This window comes from Vespa mandarinia, chromosome 16, assembly GCF_050613455.1.
Source record: "Vespa mandarinia isolate Hongniang chromosome 16, ASM5061345v1, whole genome shotgun sequence".
NCBI lineage: Eukaryota > Metazoa > Arthropoda > Insecta > Hymenoptera > Vespidae > Vespa > Vespa mandarinia.
The window spans coordinates 4,227,243-4,250,319 of NC_140825.1; the positions used below are offsets into that span (position 1 = coordinate 4,227,243).

General features: G+C 31.9%; 2 protein-coding genes across 6 annotated transcripts; both read left to right on the top strand.

Moving 5' to 3' along the window:
- The first annotated feature begins 1,077 nt into the window (after nt 1-1,077).
- Nucleotides 1,078-21,920, top strand: cysu (peroxidase homolog). 5 transcript variants are annotated; one of them, XM_085661850.1, is made up of 17 exons: nt 1,078-1,926; nt 5,131-5,328; nt 8,753-8,832; nt 9,175-9,268; nt 9,424-9,615; nt 9,759-9,955; nt 10,684-10,936; nt 11,693-11,838; nt 12,301-12,542; nt 12,643-12,775; nt 12,875-13,002; nt 13,111-13,220; nt 13,302-13,394; nt 13,542-13,711; nt 13,804-13,912; nt 14,168-14,258; nt 17,225-19,437. In XM_085661850.1, the coding sequence occupies exons 1-17, from the start codon at nt 1,916-1,918 to the stop codon at nt 19,268-19,270; spliced, it is 4,293 nt and encodes a 1,430-aa protein (XP_085517976.1). In that variant the 5' UTR covers nt 1,078-1,915; the 3' UTR covers nt 19,271-19,437. The 5 variants fall into 5 exon arrangements, 3 of the variants coding, with proteins under 3 accessions (XP_085517976.1, XP_085517977.1, XP_035723600.1); XM_085661851.1 differs by lacking the exon at nt 17,225-19,437 and adding an exon at nt 21,900-21,920 and having other exon boundaries at nt 1,087-1,926; XM_035867707.2 differs by lacking the exon at nt 17,225-19,437 and adding an exon at nt 15,919-16,508 and having other exon boundaries at nt 1,087-1,926.
- On the top strand, nt 13,862-22,985 carry Eh (Eclosion hormone). The gene is made up of 4 exons (XM_085661852.1): nt 13,862-13,912; nt 14,168-14,258; nt 21,900-21,989; nt 22,387-22,985. The coding sequence occupies exons 2-4, from the start codon at nt 14,222-14,224 to the stop codon at nt 22,551-22,553; spliced, it is 294 nt and encodes a 97-aa protein (XP_085517978.1). The 5' UTR covers nt 13,862-13,912; nt 14,168-14,221; the 3' UTR covers nt 22,554-22,985.
- The last annotated feature ends 92 nt before the right edge of the window (nt 22,986-23,077 follow it).

The window sequence follows — 23,077 nt, forward strand, 5'->3', positions numbered from 1 at the left end:
AGGACTTTAAAAGGTCCGCCGAGATTCGTCAACGATTCGAGAGACAATCGATTGTCTCTCGAATCGAGGGCAGCGGTCGTGTGACGCTCGTTTAGAGAAAGGAAAGTAAAACGTGAACGGTAGCTACGCCTCCTCCCTTCTACTATGACCGTCTTCTTCTTCTTCTTCTTCTTCTTCTTCTTCTTCTTCTTCTTCTTCTTCTTCTTCTTCCTTCTCCTTATCCTTCCTCATCTCTTTTTATTCTTTATTCATAATCGATTCCATTCTCATCTCATAAAAATATATAATATGTATATACATATATATATATATATACATGCAGGAACTTTCTACAGAAAATTTTCATTCGATCTAACAAAGATAAATCGTAAAATTAATTAGTGAATTACTCATTGTTATCCCATTATCCTATTATTCACCTCACATCCATCTAATTATACGAATTCAAAAGCAAACGTATCATAAAGTATCGGAAAAAGAAAAGGAAGGAAGAAAAGAGGAAAGGAAAGGAAAGGAAAGGAAAGGAAAGGAAAGGAAAAGGAAAAGGAAAAGGAAAGGAAAAGGAAAAGAAATTAAAAAAAAAAAAAAATGTACATCATTCCTGTTTAATGTCGGAACATTAAACGAGCCTTTACCAACCGTGACTGGTACCAGGTTTTCGGTTCATGTTATGTTAAAACAAGCAACTACATGAGGAGGATTTATGTACAAGATGTACGTTTCTCCTACTTAACGACAAAGGGAGATGGTATAGGGGAAGGGGTTGGAGGTTAAGGTGGGAGAGTGAGAGGGGGGTGGGGGTTAGAACGAGTCCGTAGACATTTTACCTCCTACCTTCACAAAATCTCGTCCAATTCGAGAACGAGACAAACGGAGAATGTACTTTTCGGGGGAGCATGAACCAATGTATTAAAGAAGAAACAAATAATAATAATAATAATAGTAATAATAATAACAACAATGATAATAATAAGAACACTCATACAAGTAAGTTATTTGAGAATAAATAACAAAAGTCATGGGGGTAGGGGGAGGGGGAGGAGGGGATTGGATCTATCGATATCATCGCCGTTATTAGCTTCGCGTATGTAACTGAGGGCACCGTTCGGGTTTTAGCTTGGAGTAAAACGTGTGTCGGTCAGTAAATCGTCGACCGCCGGAGTGAAAGACGGAGAGTAAAGGTACCACAAGAGACACCATCGCTAGAGCTATTCATTCCATCGCGAGAATCGAACTGGAGCTAGCCGAAAGGAAGCAAAAGTAGAAGTGGACGACGTTATTCCAACAATCCAAACGCATTGCCGAGTACGCGTTGCTTAGCACTTACAAAAAGAATTATTCGTTCCCAAAGAAGTGTTCACGCTGAGCAAAGGGACGAATTAAACACGCGTGTGTTATCATCGTTATCTATCACCGGGAGTGATTGTTATTACTGTTACTGTTATAGTTGTTATTATTATTATTATTATTATTATTATTATTATTATTATTATTGTACTTTTTCTTTTCTTTTTTCTTTTTTTTTTTATCTTCCTCCTGTTCTCTTTTTCTTTTTCTCTTTTTCTCTTCTCTTGTTTCGTTCCGTTTACGTTTCGTTTTGTTCGATTTAAAACGAACTCTCCCGGAAAACAAAAGTCTCCTCGACTTCCTTTCATCCCTCTTTTCGATTTTGTCATTTTTCTTTTGTCTACATTCTTTTTTTCCTTTCCCTTTCTTGTTTTTTTCTTTCTTTCTGTCTTTCTGTCTGCTCTCTCTCTCTCTCTCCCTCTCTCTCTCTCTTTCTCTCCCTCTTTCTCTTTTTATCTTCATTGCCCTTCTCTCCCTTTCTTTCATCCTCACGTCCACCCTTTTTGGTTTTGTCAACTCAACGTTGGTTTCGTGAAAACGTACGGATCGCGTGTGACCAGGCAGCGCGATGCTCGAAGGGTGAGTTTTTTGACACGTTCTTTGATATTTTTTTATAGCTTTTTTATTATTTTTTTGTTTTTCTTTTTCTTCTTTCTTTCTCTCTCTCTCTCTCTCTCTCTCTCTCTCTCTCTCTTTCGATTGAAATGATAACCGCTTCGAAAAAATAGTTTCAACGTGCACGACCAATAAACAAATTTTTAAATTAGACGAAAGTTAAATAATCATCGAAAGTGAGGAAAAAATAAAGAAAGAAAAAAAATATATGTATCTACGTAATTTTAATTAAGGAGATCGACATTCATTTCGTCGGATCTCACGAAACCTCGTTTGATCTCTATCACGCGAGTTGCACGTTAACCTCGTTGACTACTACGCAAAGTGAAAGGAGAATCCGTTATGCATCGCATCGAGAAAGTAATCCTCAATTTTATTCCGCTATGGACGGTCTTTTATCTTAACGGTTTAGTAAATTTTTTGCAAATTTTCCGCAATATATATTGTTAAGTGACAATGTATATCTGTCGCTCATCTTCAAACTGAGAGGACATAGTTTTAAACCGTAAAACAATTAAACGACTTCTCCAACCGTAAAATAATAATAATAACAATAATAACAATAATAATAATAATAATAATAATAATAATAATAATAATAATAATAATAATAATAATAATAATAATAATAATAATAATAATAATAATAATAATAATAATAATAATAATAATAATAATCATTATAATAATAGTAATAATAATAATAATAATAATCATAATCAATATAATAATAATAATAATTATAATAATAATAATAATTATAATAATAATAATAATAAAGAAAAACGTCAAATTAAATCAAATCAAATAACAACAGATAAAGTTCAATAAAAATTGTTAATGGCGTTAATGGTGTTAACGTTAATGATAGATATTATATTATACAGGTTGTTTCAAAAATAAATCGCCGAACTTTAAAGAAATCTAATTCTGCTCGTTGTAAGGACGAATAAAAAAAAAAAAAAAAAAATTATCATAAACGTGAGGAAGACCCCCGAAACACTTTTTTTTTCCACTTGTAAATCTTTTCTGTTTTCTTCTTTTTTTTTTTTTTTGTTTTGTTGTTTTTTCTTTCTATTTCATTAAAGAGATCTTAGAAAGAGAAACGTTTAAAAACTATTGCAACATATCGTCTATCATCAAAGAAATTTTCACGAAATGATATTCTTCCGCATTAATGCGTCAAACGTCTCAAAGTGATGCATTGTAAAAAATGTTGTTCGTAACTTCGAAAATGGAAGAAGCATTTACTGTGATCCATATTTATGACTTGATCTTTTTCTTTCTTCTGTTTTTTTTTTTTTTTTTTTCTTTTCTTTCTTTAATTCTTACTGTCAATAGAATAATATAATGGCGATTAAAGTTTCAACGAACAATTTCTGAAACGTCCTATATATAATATAATGAAATGATTGAGATAAAATTTTAAATTATCGAGACTATTGAGAGCATAGATGGAAAAAGGTGAGTTTCACACGGAAGGTCCAGCTTATAGGATAGATATCCTAGTATTATGTCATAATCCGCGAACACGTAAAATAATTCGCGGTAAAGACCAATAGGGGAAGGGACTTTCGCAATTCCATTACGATGCGCACACCCTTATGTAACGAGGAAGTGATTCTTGCTGCATCGTCCGTACAATTCAACCTCACATCCAACGGCTAACTTGCAAAATTATTTATTTTATCGTGTCATTATTAAAGAATTACAAGGATGAATTATCTCGATCATTTTAGAACCGAGAATGATTTCGACAAGTGTAATTGCCTTGATGAATAATATGTTTCCACCTTATTCCTCTATCTCGTTTCGATTAAGGATTTAATGTAATTAATTTGAAAAGAAAGAAAAAAAGAACCCGACAAAAATCTCTTTTTTGTTATTTTTCTTTTTCTTTTTTCATTTTTCTTCATTTTTTGCTAGATGAAAATTGATCTCTATTCTTTAATCTGTTCTTTTTTCTTTTTTTTTTTTTTTTTTTCTTTCTTTTTTTTTTTTTTATTACCCGTGACTTTGAAATCCTTTCACCGGTTAAAAAAGAAAGAAGAAGAAAAAGAAAATAGAAAGAAAAAAAGAAAAGAAGGAACATACAGAGTTTCTAATAATTATTAAAAAATAAGGAATAAAGAGAAGAGAAAATGTTGAACGACTGCATAGGAAAATAAGAAGCGTTATTAGTTGAGAGAGAGAGAGAGAGAGCTCTTAATCACTGTCCGCCCACACTCGACGTTTGCTTTGAATTAAAAGATGTTACAACGAGATAGTCGACGAAAGCTCGACGACGGCTTTGACGTTTAACCCGCAACGATAGTTTCTCGAACGTGTAACCACCGAGGCGATCGAGACAAATTAATACTTTCATAATTCCTTTAACGCGTTGCGGTTCGTTCAAATCGAACCGAATCTGTCGAACTTTATCTGATACTTTATTTTAATAGTAATAGAAATCCAATTTGATCTAATTTAAACGAAATACAATATTTTATAATATTACTAATAATTATATTACTAAATAGATTATTAAATAGATCAATGGTATCGTATTGATCGAACAATTATAAATTTTGTCAATATATTACAATGCTTTATTAATATTAATATTAATTTTATTAACGAAATTATATTGATATTAATATTATTAACGAAATGTTCTTTTGTAAGGAACGTTTTAACGAACAGCACGTTTAAAAGGAAAATAAATTATTCATGCATAGTTGAGAAAAAAAAAAAAATCGGTGAAAGCTTCGCTTATCGTACAAAAAGCATCGGTTTTCGAATCCTTCTCGCTTTCTTACGATTTCCGATTTCTCGCATTTCGACGTGATCGGAATAACGCTTGAATTCGTTGCGATTCGTTACGAGTTACAATTTAAATTGTTTTCACATTGATAGAAATGAATCGATCGAACGAAACGCATGATTGACGTCGATTGGATAGATCCTCGGAAGTATATAATATTATATTTTCTATACCGAGGGATTATATAAAATTTATATATTTATCGTTAAAGGAAATCTATCACGGATGTTTTTACTTCTAAATATAAGAATAATGTGCAGAAACACACACACACACACATACACACGTATACACAAAAATAAAAAAAAAAGGAAAAGATCCAAACGAAATTCTATTTGACCAATCTTTAATTTGTTATTTTACAGATTCGCGATAGCGCGGAGCACGATAATAGGAATCGTGGCGTTACTGATCGGATTTAACAGCCATGATCATGCATGCAAAGGATTGCAATATCAACCGGTTGAGATTTATGGAAACGCCGAGGAATGTGCTTTGATCCTAGATGGTCCTGGCAGGACTAGCGTTTTCGATTACACTTATAATTTACTTCGAGGAAATTTGTAAGTATTTTCTCTCTCTTTCTCTCTCTCTCTCTCTCTCTCTCTCTCTCTCTATCTATCTTTCTATCTATTTATCTTATTAATGTTTTATTTAAATAAACATAATTACGATATTCTATATGTAAAAGAGGAAACGATCGAGTTCCGTTATGACTAAGTAAATGAAACATAAGGCCAACTTTTACTTTCACTCGAGTATGCTTATATGTATGAATATATATATTTATCGTCAATCACCGATAACATAAGAACAAAATATATGTGTTTGACCTTTTGACATAAACTTTCGTTAACACTAGATATGATAATTCTAATGAGTAGAAATTAAATGAAAATAAAAAGAAAAGGAAAATAAATGATAAATAAAAAAGAATAAATAAATAAATAAATAAACGAAAAGGGAAAACGTAGCTTACGAAAACATAGCTGAGAATAATTTGATTGAAGTATTTTTTTTTCAAGAGAAATTTTAGAAATTCGAACGAATTCGAATAAAAAAGAATTACATATATATATATATATATATATGTGTGTGTGTGTGTGTGTGTGTGTGTGTGTGTGTGTGTATAGAAACGTGCCATGGTTCACCTTTTCCATTTCTGTCTTACGTACTCGGACTCGATCGCTGAGGTATCTCCTGCTGTCCCGTGGAGTTTACTTGCATAAACGAGCATACATACATACATACATACATATATACATATATACGTACGCGCGAATGCATTACGACAGCGGTCAGAATTACGTAAAGGGAATTCTCAAAAATTATGTGCGTCTTATTGCGATACGGTACTCGGTACCAAATGAAAGAGAGAATAAGAAGTTTTTAACGGGTCCGTCCTTCTTTTTTTAAGGGTGTTCACGCAAAAGAGAAACGAGTTTCTTGTCATCATTTTATTGTCCTATCTTTCAGGTTTCTTCTTTTTTATTTTCTTTCTTTTTTCTTTCTCGCTTTTCTCCTTTCTTCTTTTTTTCTTTTTTTTTTTTTATGTTACGAAAGTTCGAGCGAAAGGGTGCATAACGTTGAATGAGATCGTTCAAGGTCGAATTTATAATTGACAGTAGGAGCCATAATATATATATATATACATATATATACATATACAAACGCGCGCACACACACACACACATGTATATGAAGTAAAAAAGATATTAATCGTTTATTGTTAGGTCAAAAATTTCTTTATAATATTTATCAAGTATCTCGAAATAAGGAGAGAATTGCATTGAAGAATGCATCGTTGAGATAGTTTTCCACGGGAAGAAAAAGGAAAGAAGAAAACGGAAAGAAGAAGAAAAAAAAAAGAAAAAAAAGAAAGAGAAACGTATAATGACCCCCTCGATGTGATCGGATATGTCGATATATAATAGTTGTTATCGCGTAAAATGCGATAACTATGGGAGCATTGTACGTTTATTCCTGACATTTTCTTTGCTCCTTTGATTCAATATATAGTACTGCGGTATGAACGCACTTTTAACGAGTACTTTCTAGACAATCTAGACGAGATTGCATTCGGCATTGCCGAGAAGGACGCGAACTCGGAATTCCATTCCGCGATGGTAATGTGCTTTCGCGTGTTAGGATCAACAATTCCTTCGTCTCATTCTTACAACTATTTTTTTCGTTTTCGAAAAAGAAAAAGAAGAAAAAGAGAGAAAAAACGAGCTCGTTGGAATAACGCGATGGACAGATAGATATATCGTAAAAATGAAAAAGAAAAAAAAAAAAATAATAATAATAATAATAATCGTTAACAGCCACTGTATTGGAAAAGAGGAAACAAACAAATTATACAACGTAAGAAACGAACGTTTACCGCGATGAAATGGAAAGAAAGAAAAAGTAAGAGTAAAATGGATATTATTAATGTTTTACTATGTTGGGAAAAATTGCAACAAATAAAATAATATATTGACGTTTGGATAAATAATATATAAGAAACATGGTGGGTGAAGTTAATATATACTTTATCTAGGTTACTCCGCCATGCGTGAACGTTTTCAAATCGTGCGCACTCTTATGCAACGAAAGGCGAACAAACTAGCTCTGAACATTCTATTACCAATAATCATTTCATTTTTATTAATACGATAAAATCATTATATTATTTTCGCAAAGCTATTTTCTCTTTGTAATCATTCTTTTTTCTTTCTTCTTTTTCTTCTTTTTTTTGTTTTTTTTTTTTTCTTTTTTTTTCTTTTTTTTGCAACATCCTCCAAAAGAAAATAGAAAAGCTATTTTCTTTGATAGATAAAAGAGAAAAAGAGAGTATAATAGAATAACAAAAGCTTTCCTATTTATTTTAAAATAATAACAATGATAATAGAATTATTTTCTGTGTGATATACAAGAACAACAACAACAACAATAACAATAATAATAATAATAATAGTAGTAGATATAGTATATGTGCGCGTATGCAAAAATAATGTAGGATGAAAGTGAGTCATACCTTGGAGCGGTGTGTCCGAGGTCCGTCGTAACGCGGAAGAAATGGCTTCTAACGTAAGATAATAAATAAATAAAGAAAATAAAAGATCAGAAAGTAAATGGTGTTGGGATATAATATAGTGGCCAGTGGGTCAACCTTCGATGGTAAAAGCCACGGGCAGCACGTCAATGCCAGTATATTTCGTATCTAGGAGAAACAGGATATATGAGTCAATTCTCAGGATACTCTGCGAAATATATAGTCTCGAGTTACCTAGATACAGAATATCTCTCGAAATGTAAGCTTTCGTACGTGGATTTTATATACCATAGAATATAATATATACATACATATATATATATATATATATACATGTATATATATATATATGTATTATATATAAGTATATTTTTTTATACTAATATACTTTCAAATCGTTAATGCATTCTTCCCTTTCTAATTTCCTTGCATTATTATAGATATTTTCTATTCTTAAATTCGTAGAAAAAGAAAAAAGAAAAGAAAAGAAAAAGAAGAAGGGGAAAAGAAAAAAAGAAAAAGAATGAAACAATGTGCTTGCGTGCCTGTTTACTTGTTTGCTAGATTGCTTGCATCTTCTTCAATTCCTACCGGTAACAACTTACTACCTACTTTATACAGGTTTTATAAACGCGTTTCTAAATGCACGGTGTTTTCAAGAGAGATAGAAATAGATGTAAACTAGGCTAGAACGCGTTAGGTAATTAAGCCGGAGAGAAGGGAAGCTGTAAATAATACTCTAGGAGTCAAAGATCATAGTCTCTCGCGCCTTCGTTTTACATCCTCGCTGAGTTCTTCTTCTTCTTTTCTTCTTCTTCTTTTCTTTTTCTTTTTTCTTTCTTTTTTTTTCTTTCTCTTTTGCTTTTTTCCCCTCTATTTCTCTCTCTCTCTCTCTCTCTCTCTTTCTCTCGTCTTTAGTTTTCTATTATTATTAAGTTTCTCTTTTGCAGTCCACCTACTGCGGGATCGCAGACCTGTATCACCTACGATGCCGTTAATCATGCCTATATCGAGGCGAGGAAACGCATCAGTAAGTAAGACGATTATTATCGTCATCATTCTCTGTTATAGAATCGTTCAATCCAAGTCAAGTTTTTTTCTTCGATATACAATTGAAACCGTTTATTTCATGTTCCATCATGCTGCGTTGGTTAATCGGCCATAGTATATTATTCATACACCGATTCCCAAGTATAATTGCTTTCGTTGCTCCCTTCGACGATTAGTCAAAAAATTGTGTAATTTTATTTGCAAATGTATAAATTCTTTTTTTTTCTTTCTTTTTTTTTTTTCTTCTTCTTTACAACGAAAGAAAAATAATTATCATCCGTATCAATTCTGATTCTAATATTTTCTATTTCTTATTTAATAGACGTCGCAAAGCCTAAACACGAAATCTGGAGACCCGAGGATCTGGCTACGGTCGGTGAACTCTTACTTGACATATCAACTAATTTAGCTCAAATGTAAGTACAAGGAACACGTTCGTCGACGAAGCTTTGTAAAATATCAATGAACAACTTTCGAATGACAAAAAACACACACACGAATACACGTGCGTGACAAATATTAAACATAAGAATTACCAAACGATTTCTAAACTTATCATTTGATTTAATAGATACGGCTTGACATTTGAGGATATTGAGAAAAATCTTCCATTAATCGATACATCGAAAACATTGATACGCGAGATATGTCCCGCTTTTCTAAGCAACGTCGAATGTCGACCGGGAAAATATCGAAGATACGATGGGCTATGTACAAATTTACAAAATCCAACATGGGGTTCAACTTTGTCGCCATTCACAAGGTGAACATAAAAAAAAAAAAAAAAAAAAAGATAATAATAATAATAATATCGAATATAATTATCTACGATGTTTCTTTTAAACATTTTATCTTATCGATATCTAATCTACTTTCTTTTTTTTTTCTTTTCTTTTCTTTCTTTAGATTAATGCCACCACGATTTTCCGATGGTATATCAGCACCTAGGATAGCCGTAAGTGGACGAGAATTACCATTGTCCAGAATAGTATCCCGTACGATGCATCCAGATGAGGGATATCACGATCATGCTGGTACTGTCATGGTGATAGCCTGGGGCCAATTCATGGATCATGATTACACGCTTACTGGAACGCCCTTAGGTAATATATGTTTATACTTTCGAAAGAAATACATTTCTCTTTATATATGTGTATATATATATATATATATATATATACATTGTATATATGTATGTATTTTAAAAAAGAAAGTGACTTGAATAATTTTATCGATCAATCTCTTGTTAAAACGATGACAATGACGATCTAAAATATCGCGAATCTAATCTACAAAATGTATCTAAGAATGTTGCCCTAGATACTTAATTAGAATAGAAATTAAACGTTAGAAAGTAAATATAATTCTTGATTACCGAATATCAGACCGATAAAAATATTACATAAATATATATGTATATGTATATATGTATATACACGTTGTGCTCCAATTAGATGTTGAGAAGTTATGTTAGATCTAAGTGTGTAGCAACTTGTAGGTTCTAAACCCTTTCCATTTTGAATATATTATTTGCCTTATATCGTAAGGAGAATAACTACGAGAGAAAGCGAACGATCACAGCGGCAAGATTATTCCAACGAGGTGTAATCGTTATTACTGTTTCCATGAAATCCATTTTTTCTAAAAAGAAAAATAAAGTCAACTCTTGTCTTTCACTTTTGCACAAGCTCGCATTGAAGTATCAGAGGGAAATGATTAGAAAAAAAAGAGGAAAAAAAAAAAACAAAAAAAACAAGGAAATAAAAGTAACGTTAAATGAACGTTAACGTTACGTTAGAATTGAATTCAATGAAATTGAAACATTTTCTAGATCCTCTAAATCGTAATGATCCGGAAGAATGTTGTTCTCGTCCACCACATTTGAAGAATCCATATTGCAACGAGATACATATACCAGAGGACGATTACTTCTACAGATTGTTTAACGTTCGATGTATGGACTTTGTACGAGCGTTTCCAGCAGTCCGACCAGGATGTCGTCTTGGATCACGTATACCTTTCAATTTGTTAACCGGAGTTTTGGATGGAAATACCGTTTACGGTATTACGGAGAATTTTTCTAGGTAATTCACAAACGATTAAATTTATTAATTAATTAAATATTTCTCTCAATTGAAAATTTTCATTTCATCATTTAAAAAATTATTATATCCATTTAGAATATATATATATATGTATATATATTCTTTGGGATATCGAACGAAATTCAAAGGATCTTACAATATCGTGAATCGATTAAACAAAATCAAAGAGGAATCGATGATTAATGTGCGAATCCAGATTGCCCTTGTCGAGTTTGAACACTTTAAACCGATTTATGGATAGGCTACGTTCATATATACATATATATACATATATATATATGTACGTATGTATGTATGTATGTATGTATATATATATATATATATATATATATATATATATCGGTCAAATCAAGTTTATTTAGCCTGCATACGTATGTACCTACATTCGTTACATCATATTCAGGACAATAAATCAGCATTACGTCGTTCTATATTTTCTAACGTTGGTATTAGAGACATTAGACCATTCCCCAGACTTTCTATCAGCAGGCTCACATCATAGGATCCACTGTTGCAAAATCTATGATCCGGACTTTGTTGATCCCATGCAATCACGTACTCGAAATTCTAACTTCTCTAAACACGAATTACATTGATGCCCTTTTACGAAATTATATTAATATAAATAGAATTGTGCCGTTTCTTTTTTTTTTTTGTTGTTCTTCTTCTTTTTTTAATTATTCGTTATAATCTTTTTTCTTTCCTTTTTCCCTTTTTCCTTTTTCCCCAATTTAGAAAACTCCGAAGCGGTTATGGCGGATTGTTAAGAATGAATCCAGTTTTTAATGAGTACGGATTGAAAGATCTATTGCCATTGAAATTAGATATACCAGACGAAGGATGCACTCGTCCGAACAAATCGATGTACTGTTTCGAAGCAGGTAAGATTTGTTTTCGTTGATAACAATGGGAAAAAAAAAGAAAAAAAAAAAAAAAAAGAAAAGTTTCCGAGTTAATTAATTAAATTTAACGTTGCATCGGCCATCAATTATGATCTAGAAATGATGTAATTGAATTGTTTTCTTTCACACGGACTAACTTACGCTCTCCTTGATCTATGATTAGGAAAGGTATGACGTGGGAAAGTATTATGGAAAATGATTTACAATCGGAGTCACTTTCCATAATAATAAAACTTACGCGGTGCTTTAATGGAAAGTTCTCAAGAGCTCGCCTTAGAATTGTTCTGAATATCTTTTATGAATCTCGATAAATATACATATTTAAAAATAATTCTCATGATTTTACAAAATATTACGTACAACTGTAACATCGTTAAAAGTTTCGTTTAATTAAGATTCGATTCGATTCGATTTGATTTGATCTTTTTGTTTGAATCTTAGGTGAAATTAGAGTTAACGAGCAATTGGTATTAACGTGTATGCATACGTTGGTAGCAAGAGAACACAACAGGATTGCTAAAATACTCACTCGTATTAATCCTCATTGGGATGACGAGACGTTGTTCCAGGAATCAAGACGCATAGTCATCGCTGAAATCCAACATATCACTTATAATGAATTCCTCCCGATACTTTTGGGAAAAGATGTTATGGAGAAGTTTGGACTTCTTCTTGAGAAAAATGTAAGATGATATTTTTTCGAAAGAAAGAAAGAAAGAAATAAATAATGATCGATTGGTATTTCAATAATGTTTTACAAAAATAAATTGATAACATTTGTAGGTATATTGGGATGGATACGATCCAACAGTAAATCCTGGTGTTATCGATGCATTCGCCGCTGCTGCATTTAGATTTGGACATTCTTTGCTACCAACTGCGGTCGAACGTTGGAGCAAAGCTCATAAATTTATTGGTAAATAAATCTTACGATAATATTTATAATATCAATAAGAATTTTTAAATTACGATTGTGTATTTATTTATTTATTTATTTATTTTTTTTTTTTTTAAGCTTCGAAAAGATTATCAGATCTAATTAGAAGACCGTACGATCTATATCGCGCTGGAGTTTTGGACGAATACTTTATGGGATTAATGAATCAAGTTGCCCAAGCTATGGACGATTCGATAACACAAGAAGTAACAACGTGTTGATTATTATAATTCACATTAACATCAATAATAAGAATAAAAATGATCAGGTATTGATTGTCTGTTAAAAACTTTTCCAATGATAATATTTTCCAGGTGACAAATCATTTGTTCAAAAAGGTTGGTGCAAAGTTCGGAATGGATTTGGTATCATTCAATATGCAACGTGGAAGAGAATTTGGTATACCGAGTTACATGGACTTCCGGTTAGTTTATACAATTCAACTTTCAATGTCATTCGATCCAACGATATTAAAGTGATAAATAATAATGTTATATCGTTTTAGAAAATATTGTGGATTACCCGAGGCTAAGACCTTCGACGAATTGTTCGGATCCATGCCAAACGAGACTATTGGACGGTATAGCTCCATTTTCGAGTGAGTATAGAAGAACAAAAAAAAAAAAATAAGAAAAAAAAATAAAAAAAATATTTTTTTTTTCTTTTTTTTTTTCCAAATTAAAAAAAAAACAAAGTTTCGTTCGCAATGAATGCATCGATAAATATGATATCGATTTTCAAACAGACATCCAGCGGACGTAGATTTGTGGTCCGGTGGTGTATCAGAGCGACCACTTCCGGGTAGTATGCTTGGCCCAACTTTTGCCTGTGTAATCGCTACGCAATTTAGCCATTCACGACGTGGTGACAGGTTTTGGTACGAATTACCGAACCAACCATCGTCCTTCACTCTCGGTAAGATCCTTTCGAATCCTCTCGAGAGTTTCTTGTTCCACAAGGCCATATTACAATTATATTAATGGTCGTTCTCGCTTTCACTTTTCTAGATCAACTCAATGAAATTCGTAAAACGAAACTTGCTAAAATGATATGCGACAACACAGACCTGATAGACACCATACAAATATATCCAATGGTTCTGCCTGATCATGAAATGTAAGTTTGCCATATTTTTCTTTCTTTCTTTCTTTCTTTCTTTTTTCTTTCTTTCTTTCTTTTCTTTTCTTTTTTTTTTTTTTATACTTCCTCTTTTTTCTTTCTTTTTATCTCTGCAAATAATACAAAACGTAATTAAAAGTAAGTATTACATATGTTAGTTTTAAATTCGTTCGAAATTCTATCTGTTATACATTATTCGATTAAAATTTTCTTACGAAACTAAGAGCAATTCTAACGATGTATTATTAACAGCAATCCACGAGTACCATGCCGTAGTGGTGTATTACCAAGTATAGACCTGAGCAAATGGGCCGAGTTTCCAACGAGCCATTCAACGCAATATGTGAGTAATCTAGCGCGACAGTACGGGCCTTTTGGGAAGTAAGAAAAGGGCCTCATCCACGTTCCATCCTAGAAAATATTAATAAATAATCAGAAAAAAAGAGAAAAAAAAACAACAACAACAACAACAAAAAATATATATATATAATATATACACCGGGATACTACATACTTATCACTACTACCACTACCACCATCACCACCACCACCACCACCACCATCACCACCACCACCACCACCATCACGTAGCATGCCTCACGAGCAAGGACATCCTAATCCAAGACACATTGCCTAGGCATGCACGCAGAAAATAAAACAAGCAAGCAAGCAAGCAAGCAACAACAACAACAACAACAATAAAAACTACAACAACAACAACAACAACAACAACAACAACAACAATTAAAGCAACAACAACAAGAACAACAACAACAACAACAAAACGTAATAGACTTAAGACAATCGTCATAAACGTCGTCTAGTAAAAATAGGTATAATATTGCACTGCCCGCCTCTCCCCGCTGCTCACCACCCACTGGCCCACCCCTATCCCCGTTCCTCTTGCATAAATTTTCACATCTATCACGCATATCGAATTTTTTTTCTTCTTTTCTTTATGGTTTTGTTTTGTTTTATTTTTGCACTTGTATGCAGCCATAATCACGTTTGTAATTTATTCATTAGAAATGAATAGGAGGAATGAGAGTGATAACCTCTTTTTTTTTTATTTTGCCATTTTTTTGTCTTTCCTTTTTTCTCTCTTTGAGAAAACTAAGAAAGATCTTGAAGGAAGGTAAATTAATTTATTAGAATCGATAAACGACGAAAGAATAATTAATTTTGCTGCATGATAGATGATACGTATAACAGAGGAAAAAGCTTTTCATTAGTTCTTCATACATAACTTATAAGTTCATTCAATTAAATGTTAGAGAGAAATAGAGAAAGAGAGAGAGAGAGAGAGAGAGAGAGAGAGAGAGAACTAATTTAATGTATTTTATATTACGTATTAAACGGCGTATCGAGAGTGACAGTAAAATCAAAATTTATCATTAATATTAATTGCCGTATGCAATTTAGAGTTTAGCGAGTTTTTTCTTTTCTTTTTTTTTTTTTTTTTCTTTTTTTCTTAGATCCTGTAGAGGTCGAAGACTTAATTTGCATGGTGCATAGCGAACATAGTACCTATATCACATATATTAATTACACATATACACATGCACACTCATATACGATTCTATATAATATATATAAATAGAATTCTCTATTTATCTTTATACACTTCAATCATCTCACAGTTTAAAATTTAGTTTGAAATAGAAATCAATTTATCTATTAATAATATATTACGCACGTTTTCACGCCGTTATTGTTATGCACATTGATTGGACTAAAATTTCGTTGATTTGATACTTTGATAAGTGAAACAAAAAATATTCACATACTTACACACACATTCACACACATACCCATACGTACATTTTACACGTATATACACATCCATCCATCCATCCAACCATCCATCCATCCATCCATCCATCCATCCATCCTAATCGTCCATTGTCCTTGATTTTCCCGTCGCCATTTATTTTGCGCAGCACCACCACCGTCGTCGGCACACAAGCTACAAATGTAAAAAAGAAAAAACTATTGTACTGTAGCGTTTGGTGGAGGAACGTTTGCTTGACGTGCCGGGACGTCCGGCGAATGCGGACACGGTACGGGACCACTACGAGAAACAGGACGCTTTGCGAATCTTCTTTGAGAGTATTAACGGCATTGCTTCGTATCTGGGCATCACGAGAAAGTAATGCGCGCGCGCACAAGCACACCAGAGATGGGCCCATCTACTGATAATCATTTCGCAAAAAAAAAAAGAAAAAGAAAAAGAAAATGAAAATGAAAAAGAACAATGAAAAATTAAAGGAAGAAAAGTAAAAGAGGGAAAGAAAAGAAAGGAAAAAAAAGAAAGGAGCAACGGCAAAAGAAAGAGAGGAAAAAGTCATACAATCGATATAAACTAATCTAACTAGCATATTACGTGCCCAAGTGCACTTGTTTTGTCCCTTCTTTTTTTTCTCTTTTCTTCTTCTTTTCTTTTGCTTTTTCTTTTATTTTTTTTTTTTTTTTGATTTTTTTTGTTTTAAAACACTCGTGTAAATTAGATTTACGTAGAGCATACATCTTAAAGTGAGTTAATAAAATGAATCTTCGACTGTATATAACATACATACGTAAATATATATACATATTTTTTTTTATATATATATGTATATATATATATATACATATGTACATATATATATATATATATATATATATATATACCAATCTTACTCGATGTCACAAACCTTAATGTCGAATTAATTACAATGAAAATAATTATTATTCATTTGCCGTGCCAAATGAACCGCGAATATGTGCGTTTAGCACTTGACTATAAGTTCTTTTTTTTTTTTCCCCCTTAGCCGTTTAAGGTATTATATATCGTAAAATGCATTATGTAAATAACGCCCTTGCAGTGGCTCTGAAAGGATTGCAAAGAATATTAAATATTAACACGTGAAAAAGAAATTGAAAGGATAAAATGAAAAACGAAAACAAAAAGAAAAATAAGGGAAAAAAAAAAGTCAAATCGTTTCTGCGCCACTGCATTGTAGAACCCTCCCTCACTCCCTCCCATTGTAGTTGTTGATTATATATTAACTATACATCTACATATATATATATATACATATACATATACATAAACATATACATATACATATACTTTGTACATATTAACGAGCATCAAGAAATAAAGTCACTTTGATAATAGTGCCATTAAAATGAAAGGAATACGCTTTTTAATCCTTATTTAATCTATTATCCTGTATTATTGCAGAGAATTTTTTTGCACCGTAGACTTGGTTTGCAATAATTTTTTAACAATGACATTATTTAATACATCAAACTCGTCAATTTCAGCGTCGACAATCTCGCGAACCTAATCGAGATGTGATACATTTTCTACCTAAACCCTATCAAAGATCATTCGAAATCAATTCGAAAAAGAAAAGCCTTGGGAAAAAAGACGAAAATGTTAATAAATATAAATCCGTATTATGGACGAGAATCGTACGAACGGTAACGACGATCGACGTCTTATCAACGAGCATAGAAAATGATACGATATTCGATAAAGATTTTAAACGTGTTCCCGTAATCGATGGCGTCATCGATTTTAACAGGATCATCGAAAAAATTCGTGAAAAAAATAAAAGGATTAATACACCGAAGAATAAACGATTGTCGAGAGAAATAAATGGTAAAAGTATTACGGGTAAACGATTCAAACGTTCCACATTAGGTCTGAATAATAATACTAATAATAATAATAATAATAATAATAATAATAATAATTCGTCGTACGTAAAAATGGAAAATATTCATAACAATTTGAAACTCTATCGACATCCTAAATTCACTCAGGAGGATGAAAAATCAAAGAATATCGATACGAGTATAAACGTTAATAATGATTTTTATAAACGCATATGGGAGATAATTAACAGTTCACGTCCAAGTTTTAAAATCGTGGTACCGTCTACGAGAACATTGAGAGAAACGCAGAAAGATATTTTCAAGGATGAACAAGTAGCATTGTCCAGTTCGGAAATCGAGGATTTAAATCTTCCTTATAACGAGACTGGGTCTTTGAACGAGAAAAAGAAGTCATTTACCGATGTACCTTTCGACGAGAAAAGACCTTCAGAGGAAGAGGAGGATGAGTTTGATAAGTATGTTAAAGTAATTGATACGAAACACGTCGGCAATCGTTCAACATTTGATCCATCGTTCGAATCGAAGAATGAAATGCTTCATAACGATCACAAAGTTATCTCTAATATTGACGATGAATCATCATCGTATGTTGATTCTAATCGAAATGGATATTCTTCAAACGAAAATATAATATCATTTGATATCTCGAAAGAACCTAAAAATGAGAGCAAAAAGGAAATCGTTAATTATTCTCCTTCCGTGCCAATAGAAAAATTTGTGGAAAATAACAAATCTACAATCGATTACAATCTATACAATATCCCTTATGTCGAGGTACCCGATTATACGGATGAAAGGGAAGAAAGTTTAGACGAGGAGGATCGTCTACGTGCTAAATCACAAAATTCAAATTCTAAGAATTTATCGATTGACTCTATTGACCGAGCGATGATAATAATAAATACTACGTCCGATCAGGCGTATTCAGTGGGGAAAAAAAATGAAACGATTGACAAACATGGTAATCAATCGCTACGATCAATGGCTACGAAGAACGTTAAATCATTCGAAATTTCTGATCCTTCGAAGAACGATATGATTAATCGTGAAAAAACGAAAATGAATGAGAATAATGTTCAGAGTTCGGAGTCCAAAGTTAAAAATAAGTCGAGTGATGACTTCGCCCTATCCAATATTGATTTTGATATAAACGAATATAGAAAGCCATTCGATTTGGATGACTTTTTAAAAAACGAACCATTTTTTCATGAACTCAAAAATAACAATAACAATAAACGAAACAGTAAGGAACCATCGTCGGATGATAATAAAAATAATTATTCCTTTATGTCGAAAAATGCAAACAACAACAACAACAACAACGAGGATCCTTCCGAGGATACAAAGAAATATATTGGAATAAACGACGACATGTTAAGCGAAGAAAAAGATTTTCTCGATCGTTATTTTACCAAGGACGTTGTCGACAAATTAAAAGCGAATTCGGACGAGGAAATTCGCATGGAAAACAAAAGGAAAGATATGGAAGAAAATAAGAAGAGGAACTTAAAAACTTTGTCATCCATTCTTGAGAAAAAGGATCGAATTTCAAGATTCGACGAGGAAGTGAATAAGGATATCGAGGACGGTGTAAAAAAAGCTCCCTCCTTTTATAAGAATTATTGGTCTCTGGAGTACAAGTTGCCTGGTATGAAGGATATAAAAAGAGACGAAGAAAATATGAATTAGAAAGATTTGTGAAAAGATATACGCGCCGATCAATTTATACTCCTATTAAATTATCTACAAACAAAATTTACTAATACATATATATATATATATAGATATATAATATTACACTCTTACTATATTATATTATTATATTTTTTTATATATATGAGCCGTTGGTTTTGAAAGTGAGGCGAGTCCATTATTTTTTGTATTCCTTTTTTACTTTTTCTCTTTTCTTTTTTTTTTTTTTTTTTACAAATAAAAACATAAATTTTATATTAATTTGTAATAAGAATTAGAATTAATTTCTTCTTCATTCAAACAAAATCTATCTGTCCAATTTTTAAAATCAATGGCTCGTATATAAATTTCTTCTCTTTTATCACTATGATTAATAATTATTAACGAGGCGATGATTGATAATGATAAATTTCTCACGAATACGTTTAACTATTTCACTCGTTATCTTTTCGCACACAAAGTTTGTTATACATATATATATATATATACGTGTATGTTTGTATACGTATAAATAAATTTTAAATAAAACCAATATTATATCAACTCTATGACATAGTTAGAGATTTAAAATGTAATTTTATTTCAATCACGAACCTTAATCAGACGCAACTAAAATCGACGATGGTATTTTGACTTAACAAAAAAAAAAAAAAAGAAAGAAAAAAAGAATAAAAAAAAAAAAATAAATGACAAACGAAAGATACTTTTAGAATATCTTAATAATTAAATAAACAAGGGTATGTTGGGGAATTACATCAGGATGACTCAGGATGAGTCGAGAGTGCAGGAAATGAAAGAAATGAAATAGAAAGAAAGATAAAGAGATAGAGAAATAGAGAAGATAGAGAGAGAGAGAGAGAGAGAGAGAATGAGAGTGAGTGAGTGAGAGAATGAGAGAGAGATAGAGGAAGAGGAAGAGAGAAAGAGAGATAGAGAGAGAGAGAGAGAGAGTATAAGAAGGAGTCGATGAACGACGTATGAACGAAGTAAGGTAAAGCAGCATGGTTTCCCCCGTATACGAGGGGTGAATTTAGTGACTCTACGGATATATAAAGTCTCTCGACGAACTCTCCTCGGTGTCATTCGTCTGGTTTTAACAATTATAGCGGCTTCGTCGTCCCGTCCTTATAAAAGGAACGAATCAGGCAAGTACGACTTTCCGATTTGTCTCTCTTTGTCTTCTTAACTCTTGCGCGTCCTTACCGATCATTTCGAAAAAAAAAAAAAAAAAAAAAAAAAAGAAAAAAAGGAAAAGAAAAAAAGTAAAAAAAAAGAAAAAAACGGACTTCTCTTCGAGTGCTGTTGCAAAAAAGAAAAAAAAAAAAAGAAAAAGAAAAATAATAAAAAGAGAGAAACAGAAGTGCCCATATTTATAACTTCGGTACGTTCACAGTTTGTCCAATAAGGAAAACGCGGAAGAGACAGATTCCGGTTATAAATGTCATCTATATATACACATATACATATTCATAAACATGCATATATACATAAATACATATATATATATATATATATACACACACAAAGTGAGTAACCAATGTGAGTGTAATAAATACACACTGATAAGTGTTAGTGTTATATATGTATTAGTGCACACGCGCGCATTGTTCAAGCAAATTAAAATAGTCAGACAGAAGAGCCTTCAGTTCTTCAGATAGTCAGGACAATACAGGTTCAATTTATATTCAACGGTAATTGGAAGTTTCTAGGGGAGGGAGGAAGAGAGGGAGAGGGGGTGGAGGAAGGGAATTAAAAAAAATAAAAAAGAAGAGAAAAAAAACCCGACAGTTTTTTTAACTACTATTGCATTCTACGATTTACAATTGTGTCTATATCAAGGCAAATCTCATAATTACATCAACGATACTATTAAACATCATCCCTCTCTCTGTCTCTCTCTCTCTCTCTCTCTCTCTTATTCTTTATTCGTTCGTTCGTTTTTTTGTTTCTTTCTTTCTTTCTTTTTTTCTTTTCTTCTTTCTTTCTCTTTCACTTTCTTTCATTCTCTCGACCTGAATCGTAAGAGGGACTAACTATTTGAAAAGAATCGAGCTGGCATCTCTAAAGGCTAACTGGTATTAGGTATTTACATCCTGTCTCTGTTAAATAACGATTAGAATCTTTGATATATGACGATGAATAAAACCCGCAACATACGCGCGTAGGTGATGAATTATTATAACGTCGGTCCCGTCTTCGCGCGCATTGAAATCTCTAAAGTTGTTGTAAGCAACTGAGTACCATTGATCGATTCGAACATGGTTGGTAACTTCATAAAGGCTAACTGTTGGGATATGCTTAGAAAAAAAATAAATAAAAGAGAGAGAGAGAGAGAGAGAGAAAGAGAAAAAGAAGGAAATCCAATCTTTGATGATATGAAAATAAACAAATGAATAAATAAATAAATGAAAAATAATTTTTCGATGCCATTGAAATAATCTGTAACGCTGAATTTTATCTAATAATTTATATTTCATTTATTATTTGTTAGAAAGAAAACTCAATGTAACTCTCTCGAATTAATTTCTTCTTTCTTTCTCTTTTCTTTTCTCTTTATTTTTTTTTTTTCTTTTTGATCTCTAACGAATTCGACGATCGATAAAATTATTTACGCGTCTATTTGCAGCTATGAATTCTTCTCTGCGCATCGTTCTGCTCCTCGCTCTCACTGTCACAATACTTGGCATGGTATTGGGTCAATCGAAAGACTGGTTCGGTGAGTATATTCTTAAAATAGTATTTCTGTTTATATCTTTCTTAAAAAAAAAGGAAAAAAAAAAGGAAAAAAAAAGAAAAAAAACCTAGGAAAGAAAAAAATATCTTATAAAGATTCTGTTAGATTTTTGTCCTCTTGTTTTTTTTTTTCTTTTTTTTTCGTTATTTTACATCAACGATCAAGCCTAAAACATGAGAATGACGAATTGGTATTTTATCTTCCTGACGAAATATATGGAACACTTTTTTATGAAGCTAGATTTATATAATCGTATGAAAATATATATATATATATAAAGAAGAAGGAAAAAAAAAGAGAAAGAAGAAATCTAGATATATGAAAACAATATACTCGCCGTAAAATATTTGACTCCTCTATTGTGACGTTATCTACACAGGTGTCTGCATAAGAAACTGCGCTCAGTGCAAGCGAATGTTCGGACCGTGGTTTGCCGGTGAAAGGTGTGCGAACGCGTGCATCAAATTCAAAGGGAAACTCACTCCTGACTGCGTGGATGCGGATTCTATCGCGCCATTCCTTAAAAAGGCTGACGAGGACGATTAAAAATTTATTTAAAATCTTTATATATTATATATATAAAATATCCGTCCAGAAGATGTAACAATTCATTTCAACGACAGTTCAATCTCGCAAATTAATTGCCTTTCAGAATTGTTTAAACGTAAATGAGATTATTAATATCGCACGATATATCTCTTTACAACGAATTACAACAACAACAACAAAAAAGAGAAAAAAAAATATGTATTTCTTCATTAGTTAATTTTATTAATGCCACGGAAACATATTCCGCGAGCGTTTTACAATCTAGTCACGTGTGTTCCATGATAATCAACCCCATTAATGAAAGTACTTAATTTTAACCCTTAGCTCGCTTTAATGCTCAAAAGCTAAGTTCGTAAAGACGTATTTACATTCGCTAAAGCGCCTTCGTGTACAAATATATAAATTATCGTCGTGATTACATATATATATATATACACATACACAGTATTATTTATATATATATATATATATATATATATATATATATATATATATATATATATACACACACATACACACAT

What these genes read in the sequence shown, in the direction of transcription:
- cysu (XM_085661850.1), top strand. An exon ending in CGGTATAGCTCCATTTTCGA is followed by an intron (nt 13,395 to 13,541) that starts GTGAGTATAGAA and finishes ATTTTCAAACAG; the next exon opens with ACATCCAGCGGACGTAGATT. An exon ending in CGAGCCATTCAACGCAATAT is followed by an intron (nt 14,259 to 17,224) that starts GTGAGTAATCTA and finishes CGTCAATTTCAG; the next exon opens with CGTCGACAATCTCGCGAACC.
- Eh (XM_085661852.1), top strand. Translation starts at nt 14,222, where the DNA reads ATGGGCCGAGTTTCCAACGAGCCATTCAACGCAATAT. An exon ending in CGAGCCATTCAACGCAATAT is followed by an intron (nt 14,259 to 21,899) that starts GTGAGTAATCTA and finishes GTCTATTTGCAG; the next exon opens with CTATGAATTCTTCTCTGCGC. An exon ending in TCAATCGAAAGACTGGTTCG is followed by an intron (nt 21,990 to 22,386) that starts GTGAGTATATTC and finishes TTATCTACACAG; the next exon opens with GTGTCTGCATAAGAAACTGC.